Consider the following 26549-nt stretch of genomic DNA (forward strand, 5'->3'; position numbering starts at 1 on the left):
GTATGTTAGTAGTTTCCCTGCTTCAAGATTTGCTTCAGCAACAAATGCATATCAAGGCCAATGAGGCAGTGCTCAGTTCTAAAGAGAAGTTTCAAGCAGACCCCACAAACTTCCCCATTACTTCGACACACAGTCCTACAGAATTCTAAGTGTTTTCACTGTTACTCATTCTACGTACTTCATTTTATTTTGTGAAGAACTTCTTTCTTAAAAATCGACTATGCTTAGGTCATATTTGCCCGATATAACACCAGAGATTCACAGAGTAACTGCTTATTTACAAGCAATGTGTATAAAAAAATTTGACATTATACACGTATTTGCGATCAACTTTTACGTCAAATTGCATACGTTTAATTACAATGTTTAATTAATTACCACCACAAAATTCGACTTTAAACAACTGATTTATTCTGTCCACCGCCTCTGTGATCTAATGATCACAGTTCCTGACTACAGATTCAGAGGTCCCGGGTTCGATTGTCGGCGCTCCCAGATTTTCTGAGAAGTAGAGGATCTGGAACGGGGTCCACTCAGCCTCGTGAGGATAATTGAAGAGTTACTTAAATCTTAAATGGAAAAGTAGCGGTTCCGGTCTAGAAAACCGAAATTAACGGCTGTGGGGATTCGTTTCGCTGACGGCGCGACAGTTGACACTAACTTCGCTGACAAGCGGCGGTCGCTCGGTCGGTATAGTTTGCTTGCGGACTAAAGTTACGGAATTGTTTATGTATTCTGTAAACTTGATTGAAGGGCTTCCCTGTATTTCACGTCGCCACATCGAACTAAGCTTGCACCACGCCACGTTGTTCACACAAAATCTTCCAAGCAAATAGAAAAAAAAAATGAAACCTTCACTGTCTGTTTGTGAAAAAGAACGTTTTGGGTTCAGCAGCAGTAAGAGAAATTATAACTGACCCATTCTAAAGCAAAACTAATAGTAATCCACAGAAAATAAGAGACAGACATATCGACGTTTCTAAATTAAACATGGAATCTCATTTAAACAGGAGAGTTGCAGCTATGAAAGTTCTTGTTTTAATTAGAAATCTCATTCTGTGGTTGATGTCAAATATTTTGACAGGCAGACAGGTTAATTTTCATGACCGCGACGAATATTTCCAACGTTCTGCCTCTGTTCTCCCAGACGATTGCTGCTTTCCGACTTCCAGTTCATAATCCCGTGCTGCAGAGCTACTTAAATATCTTGCCCAACAACAAGAGAGTTGCGTTGTGATATTAGCACAAATCGCTTCACACTCTGTTTCCTATGCGAGCTGAGCCACGAAAGTCAGTACAGTCACCATCCTACCGATATTAAGGTCGCGCCATAGCTCAAGCGGTTAGTCGCTGGCTTCACACCGCGGCGGCCCGGGTTCGATCCCGAGTCTGGTCAAGTTGGACTGTGGTGGACAAAGTGGCGCTGGAGCGGGTTTTTTTTTCGAGTACTTCGGTTTCCCCTGCCAATCTTCATTCCACCAATTGCTCCATTATCATAATCACCCGGGGCAGGTACAATAGCCAATCAGTGGCCGCCGTGCCGAGTGGGGGGGCTCTTTCCCCTGGGGCAAAGAACCCGGGATGTGAAAGTGATCACTCGCCTCGATCACGTGCCGAGACTAATAATGCACGGAACTACACCTCCACTTCCCTACATGTATTCATGGAGTGGGGCAGAATTGAGCACAGAAACTACTTTGACTTACCTTGTTCGTCAGAACTAAGACGGCATGACACGTATAATAAAATGAATGCGAATGTCCAATGAAGTTCTTAAACCGATGCGACATTAGCTTCTTTAAACATACAATTCCATAAATGTCAGAAACTGAAGTGAAGACATCCAAATTAATGCAACCCCTTGACGAACAAATCGGTCCAGACTCTTAACTGATCAGTCTGTAAAGTCATGTTGTCACAAGGAATGTGGAACCGTAAAATGAATCTCAAATTGTGAATTGGGCTTCTAGATATACATATCCTTACAGAAAGTGAAATGAGTCCTTGTTCTTGGTCTCTAGCCAAGATTCGAATCGAAGAGTTCCCAAAGTAAGAAGCAATCCTAGTATTCGCCAGACCGCAACATCCGTCATTGAAAAATCAGAGTAAATGGAAAACACACGGTAACACAGTTGGTTGAGGCAGTATGATACAAGCCGGAAGGTCGCTAGTTCGATGACCGATGAGGTCATTCAGCATTTTCAATTTTCCTAATCCTTCCAGCCGCACTATGGTCCTGGGGTCGACTCAGCATGTAAAGGAAATGAGTACCAGGAATCTTGTTGGGGTTAATGGTCGGCTGGCGCGTCCGACAACCTCATCACTATCTGTGAGCCGATTGTCTAGAAAATGTGGGAGCCTTGACGCCTCACAACCCTATGGGTCTCCACGGCCTGTTACACGGACAGCTTTACCCCCCTTTACAACATGCCTTAACGAAGTCCTTTTTTGTACATGATATAAAAGCGTCATATGTTTCGCAGCATACTGAGAAGAAAATTCTGTATGTTTTATATCCCAGTGTCTTACTCGTATATGTTAGTTCTTACACTGGATTAACTGATTCAATTCAGTAGAATCTTTCCCCAGAAGCTAATCAGGGAATTTCCCGACTTTAGGGAGCCCTAAAAGTTAATTTCCGTCTTATGAGGTCCCATCCTGTACCAAATGAATCCAGTTCACAACTTCGTTTCCTGTTTCTTTAAGTTCCATTTCAATATTATCATCACATCTATGCCTACTGCTTCTAAGCAGTTTCCTCTCTTTGCGTTTCCACACCAGAATTGTGCAACGGTTTATCTCCCCAATGAGTACTTAAGTCCCTCCCATCAAACCCTCCCTGATCTGATAATAGTAATAAGTTTGGTGAAGAGTAGAATACAAATCGTGAACACCATCACTGTGCAATTTTCCGTCCTGAAACTTTCTCCTTCAGAGATTCAAATTACTCCCTCAACACCCTGTTCTTAAATACTCGATTCCAGTATTCTCCATGTAGGGTGAGATTCCAAGTTCCATATCCATACACAACAAGAGGTAAAATTTGTTTGTGTATTGTTTTAATCCTCGTGTTTCTAGACAAAATTTTGGAAGATATAAGATCCTGACTTAAATGACGGTAAATATTAGTTGAAATTAAAATGTTTTTAATTTCTTAGTGAATTCAATTTTGATTTGTCACTGTCTTTCCAAAATATTGCCACATTTTTAAAGATTTATTGACTATCTTTAAGTAATTATTCTGTCCTGCATTCAGGTGGTGAAGTGTAAACTTATACTTTGATTTCTCTGCGTCAACTTCTATATCAACTTCGTTGTCGGCATCTTATATAGATTCTATGTTTTTATTTTTGATATTCGGACTTATTCCTTTCGCCCAAATAAATTAATATCATCAAGAGAGACAAGAAATTGGTATAGACCCATCATTTCCATCCATCCTGATTTTCCTGAACCTTCATAAATGCGTAGACCTATTCTATAGCAAGGTTAAAATGATACGAGTATATAATTTAAATACGAGAAAATAAACATTATTTTCACTTCACGTTTTACAGCAACTTGGGTGGATAATTCGTGTTTAGCCCCGAACACGCAGCTCTGTTTAGACGTCTCCCACAAATCTACACACACTACATTAAAATAAGGCCTTATATGAAGAAACCCAGTATCATATTGCACAGCACCTCGGCAAATAGTGTTACATAAATTCTCAGTAAAATTCGAAAGTGTTTAGTTTACAACTTCTTGATTATGGAGGAATCCTAAACTTCTGAAAATTTGGCTTTTGTGTTCCAAATTCGTATTTATAAAGAACATTAGCTTTATCGGAACTTCTTATTCTTCTTCTTCTTCTGACTACCATTATCATAGATTCTTCGTCCCCTCATTTCATACCGTCGTACTTAGTCCTTCATTAATTTTCAGCTGGTTGTTAATCGGGTCTTGTTCTTCCTATATGTCCGTGCTAACACAACAATTTAGTTTCTATATTTACAATGTTTTCTCTTGTGTCCAATTACTTTCTCCCATGATTACACCTGCTAAATCTTAAATATTCGATCCAAAAATTGAACTCTGATAATATGTTATTCAAAAGGATAAATTTTAATACGTTTGAATCGCGTGATGGAACTCAAGATTATCCTTTTCGATGCCTTATTCTGCTTGGCGTAAGGAGTCAAAGCCGTTGAAGTGTTAATAAACTGACATTTGGCTAGGTAATAATATGATTCACATGCTTATACGGCCCGCAGGTGCAGCTATAGACACGGTCTGAATGAATTATGGTTCAGAGAACGCAATCCTTTCCTAATTAATAACTAACTAATTCCATGGAGCTGGGTCCTCGTTGAGAAGCCGGCCAGTCGCTTAACTAATAAAGAATTTTCAATTTTATGGAACCCGAAGTTTCATTACCGTGTTCACAAGAGTTCGCAACTGATCCCTGTCCTCAGCCACATTAATCAAGTCTATTTCACACCTCCTATTTCTCTAATATCCATTTTACTATCATTCTCCCATGTATGTTAAAATCTTCCTAACGGTTTACTTTCTTCTGGCTTTCCCACCAAAACCTTTCCATGCATTTCCCTTCCTCCAGTGAATGGTTCATCCCTTGCCCATCTTCCTTGACTAGATCATTCGAATTCTATTTGACGAAGAGTACAAGTTATGAAGCTCTTAATTATGAAGTTTTCTGCAATCTCCAACCTTTATTATTTTGCCCCACTTTGGTTCAAACATTCTCCTCTGCACCCTGTTCTCAAATATCCTCATCCTACTTTATTTCCTTACTGTCTGAGACCAAGTCTCACACCCATCCAAATTACAAGAAAAAGAACGAGCATAAATGTTCGTGTTTTGATTTTTACATTTTTAGGCACGAGATAAGAAGAAAACAGATTCCCAATCTCTTGTAAGCCGGTCAAGATAGCCGAGCGGTCTAAGGCATGTACCGTCTTCGCTCGCTTGGAAACCGGGATCGTGGGTTCGAATCCCACTCAGGTCATGGATGTTTAGTTTGTGTGTGTGCGTTTTTCTGTGTTTGTCTACATGTAGAGACCTTGCGACGTGCTGATCACCCGCCCAATGAGTCCTACCGAATGTGTAAGATCTAGAAAAACCGAAGTGAACGGAGAAGTTCATGGAGGTAGGCCTAGGCCCACTGGCGCTGTAATGCCAAGGGGGAAAAAAAATCTCTTGCAAATTAGCGTACTTATTTCAACTGAAGAATAAGCATTTCTTGAATTCATCTTATCGCTTATCTTAGTTTTCGTTTGGCTCAAAAGTCAATTATACAGGCTTCTACTTAGAAGAAGCTAGTAACCGTACTGTCTGTCGGAATAGAGACGTCAGCAAGGAAGTAAAGTGAGGGAGGCGTTTGCCTTTCTACATGCTCACAAATCGAAGGAGTGGATCATTTTGCGCTCTGGCATTTATGTTCCGACATGCGGTATCTTTCAGGTAGATTCGCCTGTGCAGTCCTTAAATGTCCACGGCTGTCTCACGTCTTGTTAACCGTTTAATGCATTAAGAGATTACAATTCGGCGACACAGCAATACATATAGTACGAAGATGTGATGCGTCACATTCTTTGGCTTCTAGAACATTAATTTAATAAGTAAAGATAGTTCGGTATTTCTTCCTTACGATGCACTCATATCTATGTTTCAGTCCTGAGGTTAAAGTACAAAGAAGCATGACAGAAGACTGGCTCCACAGGAAATAAATACTTCATAGACACCTTATATATTAATTCGTTGTTGCAATCACACATTTATTCGCTTTCTTCCGCTTTTGAAACCTGATGTTGTATTTAAACTGTTATAGATTTATGAACAATAAGTACCATATGAGGACATTATCCTTTGAATTTTCAACGTGTCTTCTCTTGTGAAAACATATAAAATATGTACGTTTGACACGAAAATAATTATCAGAAATATGGCCAAATTGTATGACGTAATAAAATGAAATATATAACCGGAAATATAGTCAGAAACCAATATAAGCGTGTCCCAAAATACTCCCAGAAGCTGTAATTCTAATGTACTAAAATATGTATTTCATTAAAGTACTCAGTCTGTTTACTTCATTGTGAGCCCTTATGTAAATAAATAGCATGGACGTCACCGGTTTCGTAAATCCTGGTTGGAATATTTCTCTAAAAGAAATAAAACACAAACTAATATCTATATTAATGGAGGACTCTAATCCACTTTGCGACTTTCATTCTCTAGTAAAAACTGTTGCGTTTCAGTTTCACGTGGCTTGTGGGGGGGCATCCATAGCGATCACAGAAATGGAGGCAAAGTTGAAAATAATCTCCCTAAAGGCTACGCCATAGCTCAAGCGGTTAGTCGCTGGCTTCCCACCGCGGCGGCCCGGGTTTGGTAAAGTGGGATTTGTGGTGGACTAAGTGGCGCTGGGGTGGGTTTTCTCCGAGTATTTCGGTTTCCCTGCCAACCTTCATTCCAATCAAATTCTCCATCATCATAATCACCCTAGGCAAGTAAAATAGGCGAATCAGTGGCCGACATGCCGAGTGGCCCCGGTTGGACTCTAACTCTCTAACTCTTCAATCTTATATTCAACTTTTTGCTCTGCACGTGGCGGCTTCTATGAATACTTTCCTCTTCAAATATCCATTCCTTCAAGCGAGTGCAAAATCCTTACTATAAAGAAGCAAAGAAAATAATGTAGAAGTATCTAACAAGAAACAAAACATAAGACATGAAATTGGAAACGTAAAGAAACTTTAATCAATGGCTTTACTCCCCAGGTTGATCTTTCAGTAGCGAAGAGTAGTAAAAACAACTCCACTTTTACGGTTGTCTGTATAGCCCATAAAATTCACGAAGTTTTTGGCCAATTTCAACTTAATCTAACACATGAACGTGTCATACTACAGATTGTGGTGTTACAGTGGAAGAAAGGAGTAGTACTTCCATATGATAACATTCGATTAATATTCCCTCACGGGATAATAACTCGGAGTGACAAAACGCATACCCAGCTCTCTCTGCGAGAGAAAGTTCCAGAAGCTTTTCCATCTTCTTTCTTCAATCAACACATAAGAATTTCCGATCTTGTCGATTAACATCATGTAACACGCATTGAATTTTAGGGCATTAAACTGCATGAAGACTGAAGAGAAACTGCATAGTAAGCTATCGAATTTGAAGAATTAAACTAAAGAATGAACGATGAAATTTCGAAGAAATTATCAGTACAGCAAGCCGCAGAATTTGAAGCACTAAACTGTACAGGGTTATTCAAAAGTCCGTGAAACATTTTAAAAATTCACAACAAATAAACTACGTAGTTTATTTATTGTACATTTTAAAACTGTTTCACGGACTTTTGAATAACCCTGCATAGTGAACCATAGGATTTGAATCACTAAACTGAAGAATGTAGCATAAAATTCGAAAATATTAAATTGTATAGGAAACATTTACTGAGGAAAATATTCCACGGAAGGGTGTAAAGTAAAGTAAAGCTATCCCTGTACCAGGCCGTGAAGGCCCATAGGGTTGTGACACGTTGAGGGTCCCACAATATCTAGAAAATCGGCTCAAAGTTGGCGGTAAAGTTGTTAGCCTTACGCGCCGGCCGCGCTTTACTCCCCAGGAAAATTATGTAATTAATTCCTGGTACTCATTTCTGTTAGAGGCTGAGTAAACCCCAGGGCCTAGTGCGGCTGGAAGGATTAGGTCAACTGAAAAAATCCAATGACCTCATCGGGACTTGAACCCGCGACCTTAGGGCTTGTAGCATAGCCCCTCAACGCTAACGCGTGCACCCACGGAAAGGTGTATATACAATAAATTAAGTAGTTTGCTTGTTCCATAATTGTTTTCATTCTAGCCTATTACAAGACGCCAGTTCATTAGCTTATGTTATCTAGAGTTGAACATAGGATGATATTAATGCTGAACAGAAATACTTAGATGAGGAAGTAGCGAGGTTTGAGCATTACGCTAGCATTTTCCTGCCGAAACCTGGATCTCACAACAGCGAAGTAACGCCGCTATCCATTGCCACATTTCATTTAATGGTGTAGTATTACGTTTTTTTTTTAATTCGCTTAGTGGGGGGTGGAGTCCAATTGGGTCCACTCGACACGGTGGCCACTGATTGGCCTATTGTAGGCTGCCCCGGGTGATTATGATGATGGAGAATTTGGTGGAATGTACTAGATTGGAAGGGGAAACCGAAGTACTCGGAGAAAACCCACTCCAGCGCCACTTTGTCCGCCACAAATCCCACTAGACCAGACCCGGGATCGAACCCGGGCCGCCGCGTTGGTAAGCCAGCGACTAACCGCCTGAGCTATGGCGCGGTACTTACTATTACGCATTACTTTTCAGCTTATTCTGTTAATGAATATTTGCATGCGTATATAAACTGTAGGAACCGATCACGGGGGCCGCGCGCCCTAAGGTATGAACTGTTTTCGCCCGTTCGAACACTGGGATCGTGAGTTCGAATCCCACTTGGAGCATGGATGTCTGTGTGCGCTTATTCTGTGTTTGTGTTGTTCTTCGTGTAAATCGAGGCCTTGCGACGGGCTGATCTTCAATCCGAGGAGTCCTACCTAATGTGTATAGGATCAAGAAACTGAAAAAGCTGCCACGGCCCAACAAAGGGCTGTAGAACATAATAACATTAATAATAAAATGTACGATATGCCGAACCCATTTAATTTTCACCGGCACATTTTATGGGGGAAAACTTTAGGATTTACCAGCCAAACTTTCAAAGACGGCCATTTCACAAGAAAACGTGGATCTTTGTAACCGAAAACTAAACCTATTCACCTATCGCTTCTACTGAAACATTCTGAAAGATTCCAAAATTCTTTCCGATCCAGAGATTAGGTTTTGTAAAGAAAGAAGTGTGGCAGCCTTTTCGCTCCGTACACATCACATGGAAATCAGCTATGAAAATATATCTCTAAGTAACTGGAACAATAAGTCTACGTGCAGCAATCCGAAAAATAATATTTCCAGATTCACTTGACTACTTTACCTCAAAGGTGAGCGTATTTGGAAAAACAAAATCATATCCAAAATTAATAGCACTGTAACGCTCATTTCTGTAAAAGATCACTTGCAGGATGGGTTTACTACTTTGAACAGATTTTACACAGTGGACGGAGACCGAATATAGCTCTCTTCACTGAATAGACCCGATTACATTTCATATGACTAAACCCATTTATAAGCAGTCAAAAATTGTCATTTTAACGAAGAAAGAAAATCATTAAAGTTCTAATGCTGTGTAAACTTTCCAACCTCATTTTTATGAGAAACTTCCACAACATCTCAGTTTATATCCTAATATTGCTTAATATATTTAATGTGTGACTGAAGATAAACCTTCAGGAACGTCGTACCAAACAGAAGGTTAGAGGTGACTTACGGTGCTTACTTCCCTTTGAATGTCTTAATAACCGTAATGGCAGAGCAGGAAGTACGCGTATAAAGTAACAACTACGTAATTTAGTGCTCCTATTCTGCATATACCTTCCACTAGCTAATACATCAACTACGTAAGAGATGCGAAATATAAACTCTAAGAATTGTAGCGTATCATGTTCGTAACTGTTTACATACAAAACAACATCTCATATATAATCTGAACATATATCCATAATGTCACGTATCCCCGTAACGCGACAAGACATTATGGGTTCCGGATTAGGCGAAGCTCTTTACTGGATAATTCGTTTACAATTACAACTACAGCAACTCTGAAATAGCGTCTTTCAGGCGATGCAGCCTGACTAGTCTGTCATCTGCTGGTTCTTAGTTGAGCTGGTTTCTTCTGCTCTCAGCTCTGCTCAGTTCGCCACTGATCTGGTCTCCTCTGATCTGACCTGATCTCAATTCTCCTCTGGTCTGACCTCCGCCAAAATCAAAGTCACATTGCGACTAACGGTCAGTCAGTCAGTAGGTCTTGGTGTCGAGCCCCACCTGGTGCTCATGACCAGATATTGATTACTGCTTGACAGTTACGGTCTTGTTTTTGTTGGGGGCCCTCTCTGGCGAGAGGATGGGTCTGTCGTTTGTGTGTGCTGATGGTCCTTGTCAGCGCAGTCTTTCGGGTCCGAGTCCCTTGGTACTCACGACAATGGACGTCTCTGTTATTTTCCGACTTCAACATTCCGGTTTTTTAGGCAGTGTTTACGGAGCGTTACTCAGCAATGGTCTATTCCAGCCTGTTTTGTCTCGGCCAAAAGTTTTTAATAAGCCGTTGTCTAGCAATGGATGCCCGCTCAGTTATTCTGGCTTTTAGGAGACACTCCAGATTACTATATATATTCATACAAATTTCCATGCATCAAATCATGATGTTTCATCAGTAATCGTCGCTTAACAGGCATATAAATACAGATTTCAATGACGATGTTCTCTTTTTACATTCTGACTAATAATAATGTAAACAAAGTCGCTTATTTTTCAAAGATCTTTATTTGTATCAAACCTCGTAACACTGGGTGACGCTGTTGCCACTCGCAAGACAGAATATGGAACGCCCGCTATGTTCACGTCGTTGCTAGTAAGCATGCGGGTAGTCCTGCAGTAGCGTGATGAACATTAAGGTCTTTAACGTAATTCAGTCGATTTTCAAAGGTACTGGCGGCGGACAGATAGGCTGACAAATGGATATGGGCCTCTTTTCCACACGAAATATTCAAATTACACCAACAATCCTTGGCATCAATCCAGAACTCTGAACCCATAACAATGTGTCAGGGTCACAGTGCAACCGCCAACACGGTACTGGCAATACACATTTGGGGAAAAAATAATATGCAAAGAAACAAACACCGTGGCTTTTAGTCCGCAAGCGAACTACCGACCGAGCGACCGCCACTTGTCGAAGAAGTTAGTGCCAACTTTTGCGGCTAGAGGGTATCACGTGGTCAGCGCAACGGATCTCCATGGCCGTTAATCGCGCTTTACTAGAACGGAGCTGCTATTTCCTTGAAATAGCTCCTCAATAATCCTCACGCGGCTGAGTGGACAACGTTCCAGACCCAGTACTTCTCAGAAAATCTGGTATCGAACCCGGGACCTCTTGATCTGTAGCCAAGAACTCTGATCACTAGACCACAGAGGTGGTAAAAAAATTAATATGCTTGAGCCTTTTAATGTCTCAAAATAAACATTTGAAGAAAGAATTAAAATATGTTGAAATGTTCTAATATTTTCTTCCCCATAATTATGTAAAACATTAAGAACCTCAATTGAAGTGTTTAATATTTCTCCTCCTCAAATTTATCTGCATTATTAAGAATTTCAATTGAAATACTCATTTCAATATGCATTGTGTAATATCAGTTCACCGCAAGAAGTGCGCCCTCGACCCACTCTATATATATCTCGCACACTGAGTAAACTGATTCATCACAATTGCCTATTCTTATTGTTGAGGTGGGTGCTCGCATAGCACAGTTCATTGTTCGCGTAAACAAGCTCGCCTTTGTTTCAGGACTCAACGAAGTCATGCGATCTGTGGTAACGAGCACAACTTAGGTACTCTTTACTGCACACCGATTTATTTCGAATATAATAAAGATTCTGAAAATAAATAAGCATATCAGGCTTTCAAGAAAACCAAAGTCCATTACTGTGTTCATAAGAGACCATAACTGATCCCTGTTCTAAGCCAGAAGAATCCAGGTTTAATTGCAAATGGGTTTTCACCCGGTGGCAGTGGTACTACAATAAGACACAACACAAATAACACACATGACACAAAATAACACAACACGTTCAAACAATACACAGCACACAAGACTACACAAACAATAAAAGACAAACTCCACACAATGAATACAATGCAAATATAATTACAACTACAATTATAAAAATTAATATTAATAAAAAGTAAGCATACTATATAATAAACAGTAACAGCAATGACATACATAAGGTCATGAAGTGATGCACTCACATTTCACCACGACCTCCCCTTCATTCCACTTCACTACACTTGCGTACCCTTCACACCCTCTTCAAAATTTACGTCCCTTCACCTCACTTCAATTCACTGCATTTTTTATGATTTCCGCCACACTTTTCTTGGCCTTATTTATCACTTTCCCAGTCATTTTCCTAAGATTTCTTGGTATACAGGAGAGAGTCCCTAAAACATCTGCAGGTTGTTGGTTCCCGAGCTGGATGGTCCTATTTACAAATGAGTATCTTCCGATATCTGTCTTTTGCTTTCTGCTCCTAATTTTGCTATCATGATCGACCCTGCTCAGACAGCATGGTCTTTGTAATCCTTCATCTATAGCCTTCCAAATCCGTTCTCCCGTGTACGCTTTGGAAAGAACACGCATGCGAGCTATCTTTCTGCGCTCTGTCAAGGTTTCCCAGTCCGAATCATTTCTATGATGTGCAAATTTAGCCGCTATGTTTTTTCATCTGGTCTAGCACATTTATCTGTCCCTTCCTGTAAGCATTCCAGCACGCCGCCCATATTCAAGAATTGGGCGCACTAGTCATATCCTAATTCGTCGACATTAGTTTCTAATGTTAACCTCCCATCTAAGTCAGGTTCTCGCAAGCTCAGTTCTCTCTTTCCTTCAAATTTTCCGATCCACATTTTGTATGCATTTCCCATCATTAGCGTGCCAGCTACATGAGGGACTTCTTACAGAAAAAAATAACCGTATGCCATTAGGTTAAGAAGAACACAAATTTTCAAGAATAGCATAACAGAAATAAGCGTAAAAATAATTTTGTAGTAGATCAATTGAGGGAGAAATGAATCACAATTCTAGATTTGTTAGTGACTCAAATTTTAAACCATACGTACTCGTTGAAAAATGAAATCATCACTCTGCAGAACGCCGAATGACAACTTCTTCGGTAGAAAATAGCTCATCAGTCTGCAATCAACACACTATCTCTTCGTAGTAATTACTGAGTTACATGAACACTTAAGACCAAACGATGTCCCTCGTTCGTAAAAGCCAATTTATGAAAGTACTCACTTTAAAGACGTGTACCACGTACCCCTTTGAGTCAGATTAATCCGAGATATTGCCCCACTAAAATGTCACGTACTAACAAACGTTGATATACTTCGGCCGAGAGATCTGTGCGCAGAATGAAGGGAAGTCACGTACTAGAGAAAAATTCAGTACATCCAGTCGACGAAAAGAAAACAACTGTCTCCACTAGAGTGCACGCGGTAGTTTCCTCCACTAAGCGCCCACTTCAATTCCCTCTTCATTTCTCCTGGCTGGAGCACGAAGCAGAACCCGCGATATTGAAACAGTCCCCATGTCCTGAGCCGCGCTGCACGCTAAGGACAGATGTGCAGAACTTCTCATATTAGAATGGAAACGGCAGAACTCAGCCTCACGTATAATTAAATACTTCCTTCAGTGTCCCTAGCTCATTCTTTCCTCGCAACTACACAGAAATGTAATTCTAACGCAAGGTAATGCTTGCTACCGTTCAGTCCAGAACATTTCGTCTTCCCGTCTACTGTCTAAAAACATAAAAATCAGAATATACAAAACTTTAATTTTTCCTGTGGTTCTGTATTGGTACGAAACTTTGTCTCTGATATTAAGGGAGGAACATAGTCTGAGGGTGTTTGAGACCAGGGTGTTGAGGAGAATATCTGGACCGAACATAGATGAAGTGACGGGAGGAACTTCATAACTTCTTCTCAAAGCATAATTAGAATGATCAAGTCGAGGAGGATGAGGTAGGCAGAGCATGTAGCACGAATGAAGTAGAAGAGGTGCGCATATAGGATATTGGTGGGAAAGCCAGAAGGAAAGAGACGTAGGTAGATGGACAATAATAAATTAGATCTTAGAGAGATAGGATGGGATGGTATGGATTAGATTGATCTGGCTCAGGATAGAGATCAATGTATGGCTCTTTTGAACACGGTAATGTACCCTCGCGTTCCATAAAATGCTGGGAAGTTTTGCACAACTGGCGGCTGCTCAAGAAAGACTCAGCTCCTTGAGTGATTCATAAGGTAGGGGATTATGAATCCCAATTCAGGAAGTAAGACGTACATAAACTGCACCGAAAGTAAAATTATACCGGTAATTGGCGAAATAAGGAAGGCATGACGAAACATATTTTATGAGATAACATTATGCCAATGTAATTTCCTTCAACAAAATAATTCTACCTAATCCATCATGCAGGATCCATCTTGAGTATCTTATAGACATTTAACCAGCGAAGCTCTTTAAGAATCCAAAAGTTCATTACTACATTCACAAGAGCACGCCATTGGATCATATCTTGAATCAGTCTAATCTAGTTAAAATGATCAAATTCTATGTGTACCTTTAAAATTAATTTTAATATTGTCCTCCCATCTATTTCTAGATCATAAAAGTGGGCTCTTCGTTTCAGATGTTACATTAACTTATGAACATATTTCTCGAATGAGGCCTCCAAGAATTTGAATTTTATATACGTATACAGATATAATGTAAGAGAAAATGTTGTAATAAGAATTTCCACTATTTTATTTCAAGTGGTCCATCAATATATGAAATTTTGCAGTAATTAAGAAATAAAAATTGTAAACTTAGTTGTTCATTTATTCAACATGTCCGCTACTAAGTGTTATACTACCTAATACGAGTATTAATGCAACGAAATGACCTCATAAATTGTATTATTTTGCCCGTATTTATTACCACTTTCTCTGGGAGATACCCCGCTGTGAAATCAATCGGACGACACTTTGTCACTGTTTCTTAAATGGGAGCGCATGTCGTCAATTATAACGCTTAAATGTTCGTTGATACTAAGACGAGGCCAATCGATGTTCATTAAGATGGGGAAAAACCCTGACTCATCACACCAGGTAACTAAAGTATGATAAAGTTTTCAAATTATTTAAAAAACCAAAGGAACTCTGATTCAGTATCAAGAAATTACTTTGACGTGGGAGACTTTATATGTAAAATGTATCTTCAGCTTCCATTTGGTTTGTCTGTTCTCTAATCTCTGCGCTGTTTCCTCATTGTTCAAGTAGATTAAGTGACAAGTGATATCCAAAGCCGGAATTCCAAATGAAAGCTCTCTCTCGATTCTAGATATTTCTTAATTAACACACTCCTCTTCTTAAGAGGATTTCGCATGGAGAAGAAATATATGTAGATTGAAAGATGAGGACAGACACAAAGTTTGCGTAAAAGTTTTCAAATTTTAAGTCAGAATGTTCTCAGGGCTTACTTCTACAATACAAAATTTCATATAAAAGTGGTTTAAAGTCTATTACTGTAATTGATGTGAAGTAAAAGGAAGACGGTGTAAGACGCGGGAATAATGTACTTCTAGCTGTATGGGACAATAATTCGGTATCCTAATGCAAGTGAGTTCGTTCCACAGTGGATAATATCCATGGATCTCTCCTATATGAAATGATACTTATGGCCATAACTAAACTCAAACCTCCTACTTAAAGATATCAATAACATTTTGCTTTATATCAAAATCTTTATGGAAAAATAAATTATCTAGCATTCCAGACGCTGTCTTGAAGGCCGCAAAACACAATAAAATCCTTTGAGTATATATGAAACAAGTATAACACGCAATAAAACAGTGTCAGTGCCGTGTTACATTACCATGCTGGAAATATCTAAACACTTGAGTTATAAATCGGACATGCATGAACACTTTTTGTTTTCGAGAAACTTTTACGTAAAAATTTCATGACCACGCTCTCTAGTCTGCGTGCTTATTCCACTTTTCGCATCCTGAGACTTTTTATTTGTTTCATTAAATCTAATTCGTAAGACAAACCTGAATACGGGTATTGTACAAACAGAAAGAGTGATTCGCTTGAAGACATGAATATTTTTAAGCTATGTACAAACATTTCTTACATGGTTATGCATTTTCTGTCAATATAATTAAATATTAATAAGAATAAATATGTACTACATAGGCTTATCCCACAAACGACTGCAATTGTAAACAGGCATATTAAGTGGAATATTAAATGGAATTTGAGCAATACATCTCCTTCAAAAATTAAAATGTGAATAAGTCACTTCAGTTCCAATCTTCAGTCTAACATTTCATATAAAATATCTCAGGATCTTAGAGATATAGGATGAGATGGTATGGATTGGATTGGTCTGGCACAGGATATAGATCAGTGGAGGGCTCTTGTGAACATTGTAATGAACCTTCGGATTCCATAAAATGGTGGGAAATTCTTGAGTAGCTGCAGAATTGGTGGCTCCTCCAGAAGGACTCAGTTCCATGAGTAAATAAGTGCAATACAGATATGACTTCAGGTCACAGCAATAAATAACAAATATGACGTTTCCAATTAATATACTGACTCCTCTGTAACAGTCTTCAGTTTTCTTTGCATTCACTACCCATATTTATATTGTACCCATTGCGCGGGTTCGGATCCTTGTTCTGTTATCTTCTCGGATAGCCAACATGTTAAATATACTAGTAACGGTATCCTTTGCATGCAATCAATAAAGAACTCAGTCTCAGTTATTCTATAATCGGAATATGCATTGACCTAGATACAGAAACACTGGTCGCACTTCTTCCTGCTACTGATGATGCGGATAAATTGCAAGTGCTGTCATCAAGAGAGAGATTCTTGGATGTAGCTTGGGGCATGAGGAGGAGAGCTGAAAATAACTCTTTCGAAGCATGGCGTTTGAAGTGATGTGTGATCTCTTGAAATAGTCATGTCTTTCCCTTGAACGTCTGACGCGCCTCGCAGGATTCATTTGCATATAAACATGTCGAGACTGAAGAGAACCGAATTTTGTTGTTCGCTCGGTCCGCATAGAACAGTTTTCTTTCGCAATGCATAGAAAATACATTTCACCTCTATTATATCTGCCGTATATCCCACCGATTTGATTCTGCTTAAGATCATCATCCTGATAACATTAGTTAGAGTCATTCAACGTAAGAACGTAGGAATGATTTATGCTCGCTAATTTACATACACGTAAATGTTCTTGTTGCTTGTGGAACGTAAATGTTGGTTCAATGACAGGGAATTCCTGCCTTTCCATCCACACAGATACAGATTGGATTGCTTATCTGCATAATTCGAACTGTACTGATAATGAAAATGTATAGATCCATATTTTCTTGACCTCGACACTAATTCGAAGTGAGTGGTCAGCTTCACGCCCCTGCAGCTTTATCCAAGGGGGAAGATCCCACGATACCCACTGGATAGGAGGCTGGGTGGGCCCAGAGCCGTCCTGGACGAATTGGAGAAGAGAAAATTCTTGACCCTACCGGGACTCGAACTCTGACCCATCGGTAGTCCAGCCCGTAGTCAGTCGCTATACCGACTACGCTATCCCACAATCTATACATCCACTCCCCCATATGCCTTCATGACGTAGTGCTTAATTAATTAAGCAAAGGGACAACTTTTACCTTTCATTGATGATGAAAATATTTTTCTTATAATGTTTTAAATTTCGGCGCTTATGAAAAGCAGCGGAGCGAACATCTATTGCATGTCAGTGAGAAGACTGGACCAATATCACAGTCTTGTCCGATTCGCTCCCTTTAAACATTTACTTTTTCTTCTGCGCATGAGTTGTACACTAATCGACTTCCTCTGCGTTTCCTTGCACACGGTGTGCTTCACATCGTTAAATGCGATTTGGTTTCCACTCAAGCGCGTTTTCCAATCATAACTGTTGCACTGTAAAATCTAACAGTTATTTAAGACCATGTTGGCAGGATCCATGTTAGGTGGGCCCCTTGACACCACGGCATGGCGCGTCAGCGGGTTGCGGACGGCAAAGACGGCTTCCAGATATGGAGGATAGCTGCGAATATATTGAATAAACGGTCGCGGACAGCTGACAAGGGTGGTCCTCCAGCTTGGGTTTGGGCGTTGGGTTACCAACTCCTCACCGTAAAAGTTGAGCTTGTTACGAAATGTCAACAAGGGTCTCGGACCTGGACGAATTCTTGGAATAAACTACCTAAGCTAATGAAAATGGACATGGGTTTTTGTATGTGAAATGTAAGAAGTCCGTACAGGGCAGGTTCGCTCATCACAGTTACGAAAGAAATATCAAAATATAAGTTAAATTTAGTGGGAATACAGGAGGTCAGATCGGACAGAGGTGACACCAAACCATCAGGCGAGTATTTTTATTTTCATTGCCGCTAAAACCCTCATTTGGGCCTAGGCCTACCTCCATGAAACTCTCCGTTCACTTCGATTTTACTAGATCTTAGACATACGGTAGGACTCCTTGGGCGGGTGATCAGCTCGTCGCAAGGCCTCTACCTGTACACAAGCATAGAAAAACGCACACACACAAACTAAACATCCATGCCCTGAGTGCGATTGGAACCCACGATTGAATGTACATAGGGTCAGTGCTGTTAGGCAGACAGAAATGCATACAGCTGAGCCGTTAGTACCCTTTTGAGGTTGAAAGTGCTATTGCAAAATATTACGTTCTAAGATCCATAAGCTAATTACTTCTATTTGGCATAAGGAAAAATTGCCTGATCAGTGGAAGGAGTCTATTATTGTACCAGTTAACAAGAAGGGTGATAAAACTGACTGTAATAATTACCATGTGTTATCTCTGCTATCAACTTCATACAAAATGTTATCCTATATTCTTCTCTCAAGTTTAAGTCCATATATAGATGAAATTATTGGGGATCATCAGTGTGGGGTTCGACGTAACAGATCAACTACAGATCAGATCTTTTGCATTCGTCAGATATTGTAGAAAAAATGGGAATACAGTGAGACAGTACATCAGCTACTAATAGACTTCAAGAAGCCTATGATTCAGTTAGGAGGAAAGTACTGTACAATATTCTGATAGAGTTTGGGATACCCATGAAACTAGTTAGGTTGATTAAAATGTGTTAAAACGAAACGTATAGTAAAGTCCGTGTAGGTAAACATTTGTCTGATAAATTTCCTATCCAGAATGACCTAAAGCAAGGAGATGCTTTATCGCCACTCCTTTTCAACTTTGCCTTAGAATATGCAATTAGGAAGGTCCAGGGAAACCAGGTGGGACTGAAATTCAATGGGAAACAACAGCTGTTGGTCTATGTCGATGATGTGAATCTACTGGTTGATAATATAGTTACCACAAAGACAAATACACAGGAACTTAAATTGGTGTTAGTAAGGGGGCTGATCTAGAAGTTAACGCAGAGAAAACTAAGTATATATTGCTGTCTCCTCACCAGAATTAAGGGCAACATTATGATGTAATAATAGCTAACAGATCTTTTGAAATTTCGGCACAGTTCAATGTTTGGGAAGGACTGTATTTGATTCGGGAGGAAATTAAGATGAAACTGATTGCAGGTAATGCTTGCCACCATGCAGTACAGAACCTTCTGTCTCCCCGTCTGCTGTCAAAAAACGTAAAAATTAGAATATACAAAACTATAATTTTTCCTGTGGTTCTGTGTGGGTGTGAAACTTGGTCTCTGATATTAAGGGAGAAACATAGACTGAGGGTGTTTGAGAAGAGGGTGATAAGGAGAACATTTGGACCAAACAGAGGTGAAATGACGGGAAATTTGAGAAGACCACATAATGAGCTTCTTAATTTTTACTCTTCGGCAAGTATAATTAGAACGATCAAGTCAAGGAGGATGGGATGGGCATGGAATGTAGCACGAATGGTAAGGCGTGCATAGAGGTTATTGGTGGGAAAACCAGAGAGAAAGGGACCACTAGGTGGACGAAGACGTAGGTGGGTGGATAATATTAAACGGGATTTTAGAGAAATAGAATGGGGTGATATCGACTGGACTGTATAGAAATCAGTGGAGGGCTTTTGTGAAAATAGAAATGAACCTTCGGGTTCCATAAAGTGCTTGGAAGTTCCTGAGTAGCTCCACAACTGGCGGCTTATTGAGCAAGGCTCAGTTCCTTGAAGATAGTTATTTAGTTATGTTGGCAGTATGACCACAGCAGAATAATTTGAAATGAATTTGATTTGTTTCATTCTGGTCGTCACACTAACAATATTATAAAAGAAAAAAGAACTCCGTCTAGTGTCACTTTTGAAGTTTTTACTACTTAATTTCTTAACATCCTTACAGGTTTCGGTCCCTATAGACCACAATCAGAGGGCCATCGGTACTCTTTGGAAACCACTATTACAAGGGGTGTTCTGAATGTATATACAAATACAATGTTTGTAATGCACAATATATATAAAATCCAAAGTTTTCACAACTACAGCGGTTGTCTTGGTATATTAAAGTTTTTTAAAACTTTTGTTATTTAAGTTAAAATTTATAAACCAAATAGGTTCGTGTCCCTTCTCTTATCGCCTTTCTTGACGGGGGCAGAACTTTTGGCGCCTGTCTTTCTTGAGAAGGAGGTTCTTTGACATCGTCCTGTGTTTGTTCGTGGCGTGCTGTGTTATTTTGATAGTCTATAGGGACCGAAACATGTACGGGTGTTAAGAACTGAAGTAGTAAAATCTTCAACAGTCACACTGGACGGAGATGTTTTTATCTTTTATAATTTGAAATGAGTCTGAAATTTCCCCCTACCAGCAGTGTATATTTTAAGTGGAGAATACAGTAACACAAGATACACCACCGTCTTAACTGTATTTCCTACAAAGTGACCTGTACGTCTATCTGCAAGTGAGCTCAGAAACTTTGAAATGGCTGGTACGATTTCGTCCTCAGCTTCTGGTCTAAGAACGAAATTGATAGCGCTCTAAAACTGTGGTCCGGCTTCTGCAAGGCCCTTCATCCCAGTAATGCCACGAAATATACAATCTGACTGGGTCCTTAAGGCCAGTGGTGGCGAAGGATGGGGGAAGTGCAGAAGACGGAGAAACTAAGTCCATCCACCATCAAATCTCTGTCAGTACGCTCAGAATAAAAAGCCAGGGGAGAAAAAGATTTGAATAATTGTTGCTAACACGTAATTCGGAATATTCCTAATTAATATTAAAATACACACTGTTCCGATTTGATTACGCAATTATGCGTATGAATCTTGATTTCCCATCCAAAGAGAAGAACACAAAATGCGAGTGTTTGAGAGCAGGGAGCTAAGGAAAATATTAGGGCCTAAGTGAGAAGTAACAAATATACTAAAGTATACTGCATAATTAAGATTATTATAATTTTTATTTTTACCATATATCAGGGTTTGCATGGCATGTAGCATGAATGGACGAGAAAAGGAATGCATATAGGATATTGGTGGGAAAGCCAGATGGAAAGAGACAACTGGGAAAACCAAGGCGTATTTTGGTGGACAATATTAAAATGGATCTTAGAGAGATAGGATGTGATGGTATGGATTTGATTGATCTGGCTCAGGATAGGGACCAGAGGAGGGTTCTTGTGAACATGGTAATGAACTTTCGTGTTCCATAAAATGCTAGGAATTTCTTGAGTAGCTCCATAATTTGAGGTTTCTCAAGAAGGGCTCAGCTCCATGAGTGAGTGAATGAGTGACCATATATCCGGGTGGGTTACACGTATGTAGAAGTATGAGATGAGTGAGATACGGAGTGCTTATGAAAATATGAGAAGTGCATAAAGAACATCGTCCGCAAAACTTGAAAGGATGGAACCACGTGAAAACTGTAGTAGATATGGAGATATACCAAAATTGATACATACGAGTAAAGTTTAGGTATTATTTTATGTACTACAGTCATCTGTCTCAAGTTGTGGTAGTCATTGAACCTTGTGAACACAGAAATATACTTAGGTATCCCGTAACAGCAAGTAATTTCTTACTATCTGAGCAGCTATCAGTCTTCAAACAGAATTATGTCCTTTTTTTTTCCCTTGGCACAACAGCCCCAGTGGGCCTAGGCCTACCTCCATAAAGTCCATGAACTTCTCCGTTCACTTCGGTTTTTCTAGATCTTACACATTCGGTAGGACCCCTTGGGTGGGTGGTCAGCTCGTCGCAAGGCCTCTACCTGTACACAAACACAGAAAAACACACACACACACAAACTAAACATCCATGCCCTGTGTGGGATTCGAACCCACGATCCCGGTTTCCAAGCGAGCGAAGACAGTACATGCCTTTGAATTATATCCTATAGAGTCAGCTATTTAGCTGTACCGACACGTTCTTCTTCAGAGAACTGAATTATACTTGATAAAATTAAAAAGAAAAATGCGTTTGTAATTTAATCAGCTCAATTTCACGGATTCGTAGTCGCGTGCGGTGACGTGACGTATTTCCCTTTCATTTCATTTTACCTATGCCTCAAACTGACTCTAATAATCAACGAATGGTGATGCATCAGTTCCCTGAATACACCGGCAGATGAAGGAAATTAACTGCCACCAGTGACGGCGCGTCTATGGCATCCATCGTCTTGGGCCACCGAACAATAGCATAGCGAATTCGAATAGTATCCCGTTCATGTATATTTGTCGACGTCCTCTGTCTTTTTCTGATCCCTCCTATAAAGAATTCTATCTTCTGTGTTTATATTAGTAGATTCGAAAGGTTTCTGACGATGGTGGATGACACACAGAATTACTGGGGTTTTGGACTTTTTCCATCGTCCGGAATTTTAGGTAATGTGTCTTTATATTGTTATGTGTATCTGGATGAGTAGTTGAAGAGGAGGTTAAAGTAGGTCTGTAGAGGTATTATAACCTTCAACATTTTAAGACTAGTAGTAACTAGAAGTTTTTAAAATATGGCAAAGTTAAAATATTTGGGAACGACTGTAACAAATCAAAATTTGGTTCATGAGGAAATTAAATTCGGGTAATGCTTGCCACCATTCAGTTCGATAATCTTTCGTCTTCTCGCCTGTATCCTGAAAACGTAAAAATTAAAATATACAAAGCTATAATTTTACCTGCAGTTTGTATGGTTGTGAAACTTGGCTTCTGACATTAAGGGAAGAACAGGCTGAACGTATCTGAAAACAGCATGCTGAGGAGAATGTTTGAACCAAAATAGTGCTAAATAATAGAGGTCGGAGAAAACTGCATAATGAGGAGCTTTATAACTTGTACTTTCGTCAAATGTATAATTCGAATAATTAACTCAAGGGGGATATGATGGACAGGGCATGAAACAGAAGCGAAATGAATAGAGGATTGATGTGGGAAATCTAGAGGAAACGAGACCACTAGGAAAACTAAACGTAGATGGAAGGATAATATTGCGGCGCATAGACCCGTTGCTAAGTGGTGACTCTGCAAAGAGTGGCCCTTTCTGGGCAACGGCTCGGTAAACACGTTCCCGTTGCTAGGCAGCAGATTCTTAATAATGCAACAGTTGGACTGCAAGAGTGGAAACGGGGTGTTTCTCTGTGGTCAATGCTGATATGTTATAAGCTTGTCAGTTAATAGTCAGTTCTGTAAGGGAGTGTGGGAAGAGTGGTTTTGAGCGCGTGAAGCTGAAGTATCTTCCATGTTAGAAGCCGTTGCCAAGGAACGGCTGGTGAAGGTACAGCAGACTGGAAAAGGCTTCACGGGTGTTGTGGTGATTTCTGAATTGTGAATATTAGCGGTGGCGTTGTAATTACTTGTAGTTCCTTGATATATGTATAAGAGGACAATAAATCCATTCACCATTCCACACCCCGTCTGCAATCACACATACTAAGTGACAAAATACAGATGGCCCTTAGGAAAAATGGATGGGGTGGCATGAAATTGGTTGGTTTGGCTCCGGATAGAGACCAGTGGCCTCCTCTTGTGAGTTCGGTAATCGGCCTTCGGGTTCCACAAAATGTAGGAAAATTACTGAGTAGCTGAACGACTAGGACTGCCTCTGTGGTCTAGTTGTCAGAGTTCCGGGCTACAGATCCAGAGGTTCCGACTTCGATTCCCGATGCTACCAGATTTTCTGAGTAGTGGTTCTGGAACGGGGTCAAATCAGCCTTTTGAGCATAATTGAGGAGCTACTTGAATAGAAAAGTAGCGGCTCAGGTCTAACAAACCGAAATTAACGGCCGTGGGGATTCGTTGCGTTGACCACGCGGCACCCTCTATCCCCAAAATTTGACACTAACTTCGTCGACAAGCACCGGTCGCTCGGTCGGTATAGTTCGCTTGCGGACTAAGGCCACGGAGTTTTCGTTTGTTTCAGCTGAATGGCTGGCATTTTAATCGGGGTTACTATATGTTATATATTTTTTAACATTTAAAAAAGAACATTGCATTTGACCCATACAGTATTTTATAGATCTATACTCGTATGATTCCCACATTAGTCAGAAAATATTTCCCTAAATTGAGATAACCTGTTGTGGTTTATAGTGAGGATACAGTAGGTTTTATGTGAAGTACGTACAGAGCTATTAAAGCATTACTTGGATCAACCTGATGCTTCGGTGAGTTCAAGTAAATTATTTGGTCATGTTGAACTTAATTTTTAAGTATCACAAATTCCCAAATGTCAGTATGGAATCCGACACCTACCTAACACATATTAACGTAGCAAAAGCAGGGAATTATAATTCACAGCTCTACTGCCATGCGCTGGATGCAGTCTCACAGCTCCTGATCATGATGAGGTCTGAATATAAACTAACCTTGAGCGTCTTGGTTCTCGGGTCGTACACCTGGACCGATGCGGGATCTGGAGACGCCCTCAAGTTCTTGGAGTCAATTTGGACGTTGGTCTGCATCACGTACGTCGGGAAAAAGACGGAGGCAAATTCGATTAGCCAAGTTATACACACACAGAAAAAGTGATACACGATTGATGTAGTACGTAAACTACGACTCGTTTGGCAAAAGAACACTAATGTTTGGAAAAGGAAGATTTTTCAAAGTACACAATTTTAACACTGTTTTTTTTACAGTAGCCGGACAATCAAGACATAAACGCTATGCACATCAGTTATTTTGTCTTTTTACAATGAAGGACTCAAACCGTCGCAATAAAAAGCGTCACTAGTAGGTCCAACACTTTAACACACTAACACCTTGAACACAGATATTTGTAAAATTCGATTCCAGTCAAAATAGAATCCGTTCTATCGATATTTTCCTTTTATTTGAAACACAGGATATTATCTATGAATACATCCCAGCTCTCACAGAACCCATATTTTTGTATACGGTAAAAAATTTCATACGAAAAATGAAACTCTATAGCAACAGTATGTATATTTTTTCTTAAAATTGGATCGATTGAATCAACACAGGCAATAAATTACACTGAAAGCCCAGAGGCACGAAACCACCCATTAACACGTAGTAATTCAATTGCTTTCCATTCCGATGTGTAAATATAATTGTACAGAATGGATTCAAACTACATTAAGAAACAGGAAGGCGTACACTCAGTGTCAGTAACACTTGCTGCACTTAAATCTAGCATATATCTACAATTTAAATATTCAGTTTAAAATGGTAACAGGTACATTTGTGCCACAGCTAACACATAGCAACTATATATATTATTTCAGGAAACACGTATGTTTTTTATAAATATTCAGACTTCATTAATTTTAAAATAATGTCTAAATTGGTATGAAAACTAAGACATTTCCGGTATGTAAATTTATAAAAAGAAGAAGTTTGCAGAAATATTTCTGTGGTAGCAAAGCATGCAAAACACATGCAATAATTTCACACTTAAATAAAAAATCACTATCACTCAAAAATAGGCTAACGTTAATTCGTTATATTAAAAAAATTATAAATAATAATTATTTGATTACAAAACACTGCCACTGTGTTTATGATTTGTGAATATCCAATATTTAAACACGAAAATAAAAGTAAAATGGGCACTCAAGTTATTTAAACGCAGTAATGTAACTGAGGAGTTTTCAGAAAATTACAGCTGCAATATAAAACCCTATATCAGTAATACGCGAAGTATCGAAGTTGATACACTGTGAGCACGATACAAACACTTTACACTACCACGAAGTTGAACACTGCACCAACACGTGGTTTCTTTACGGATTTCTGTAACTTCTTCCCCTTGCCAACTACGAACTATCCCTGTATTCAGCGACAGAGACCCGAGGTCGACACGAACGGGCGACGATATAACGAAATCTTTCTTCTCGGCCATTGAGAAGCAAGTACCTCAACGCGCGCGTCGACGTCGCCATGGGAACGAGCGGTCCAGCAGCAGCTATAGTTACTGGATGTCAAATGGTTCCCATCTGAACCTGAACAATCGATCATTGCCCAAATGAAACCTGTTTTATACAAGGTTAAGTAATTACTGTTTTAGATATTTCATGTCCAACGGTTTCCATTTGGACCTGCACAATCAATCAATGTCCAAATGAAACATATCTTATTTAAGCTGAAATAATAACTGTTTTAATTATTGATGCCAAATGGTTCCATTTGGACCTGAACAATCAATCAGTGTCCGAATCAAATCTGTCTTATTTAAGCTGAAATAATTACTTTTAATTTACTCTTGCCAAATGGTTCCATTTGGACCTGAACAATTAATCATTGTCCAAATCACACCTGTCTTATTTAAGCTTAAATGATTACTGTTATAGTTACTGACGCCAAACGGTTCCATCTGAACCTGAAAA

The 26549-nt window shown here is 39.6% G+C and overlaps 1 protein-coding gene across 1 annotated transcript in view; it reads right to left on the bottom strand.

The window, feature by feature from the left end:
• The window catches only part of LOC111867385 (dipeptidyl peptidase 4), a 490805-nt gene extending 466043 nt beyond the window's left edge, over positions 1–24762 (bottom strand). The window contains exon 1 of the mRNA XM_033752663.1: positions 24567–24762. Coding sequence (XP_033608554.1) covers positions 24567–24662 — 96 coding nt within the window. The 5' untranslated portion in view covers positions 24663–24762. The remainder of the gene's footprint in view (positions 1–24566) is intronic.
• Positions 24763–26549: the final 1787 nt, after the last annotated feature.

Source organism: Cryptotermes secundus, unplaced genomic scaffold (assembly GCF_002891405.2).
Source record: "Cryptotermes secundus unplaced genomic scaffold, Csec_1.0 scaffold350, whole genome shotgun sequence".
Taxonomy (NCBI): domain Eukaryota; kingdom Metazoa; phylum Arthropoda; class Insecta; order Blattodea; family Kalotermitidae; genus Cryptotermes; species Cryptotermes secundus.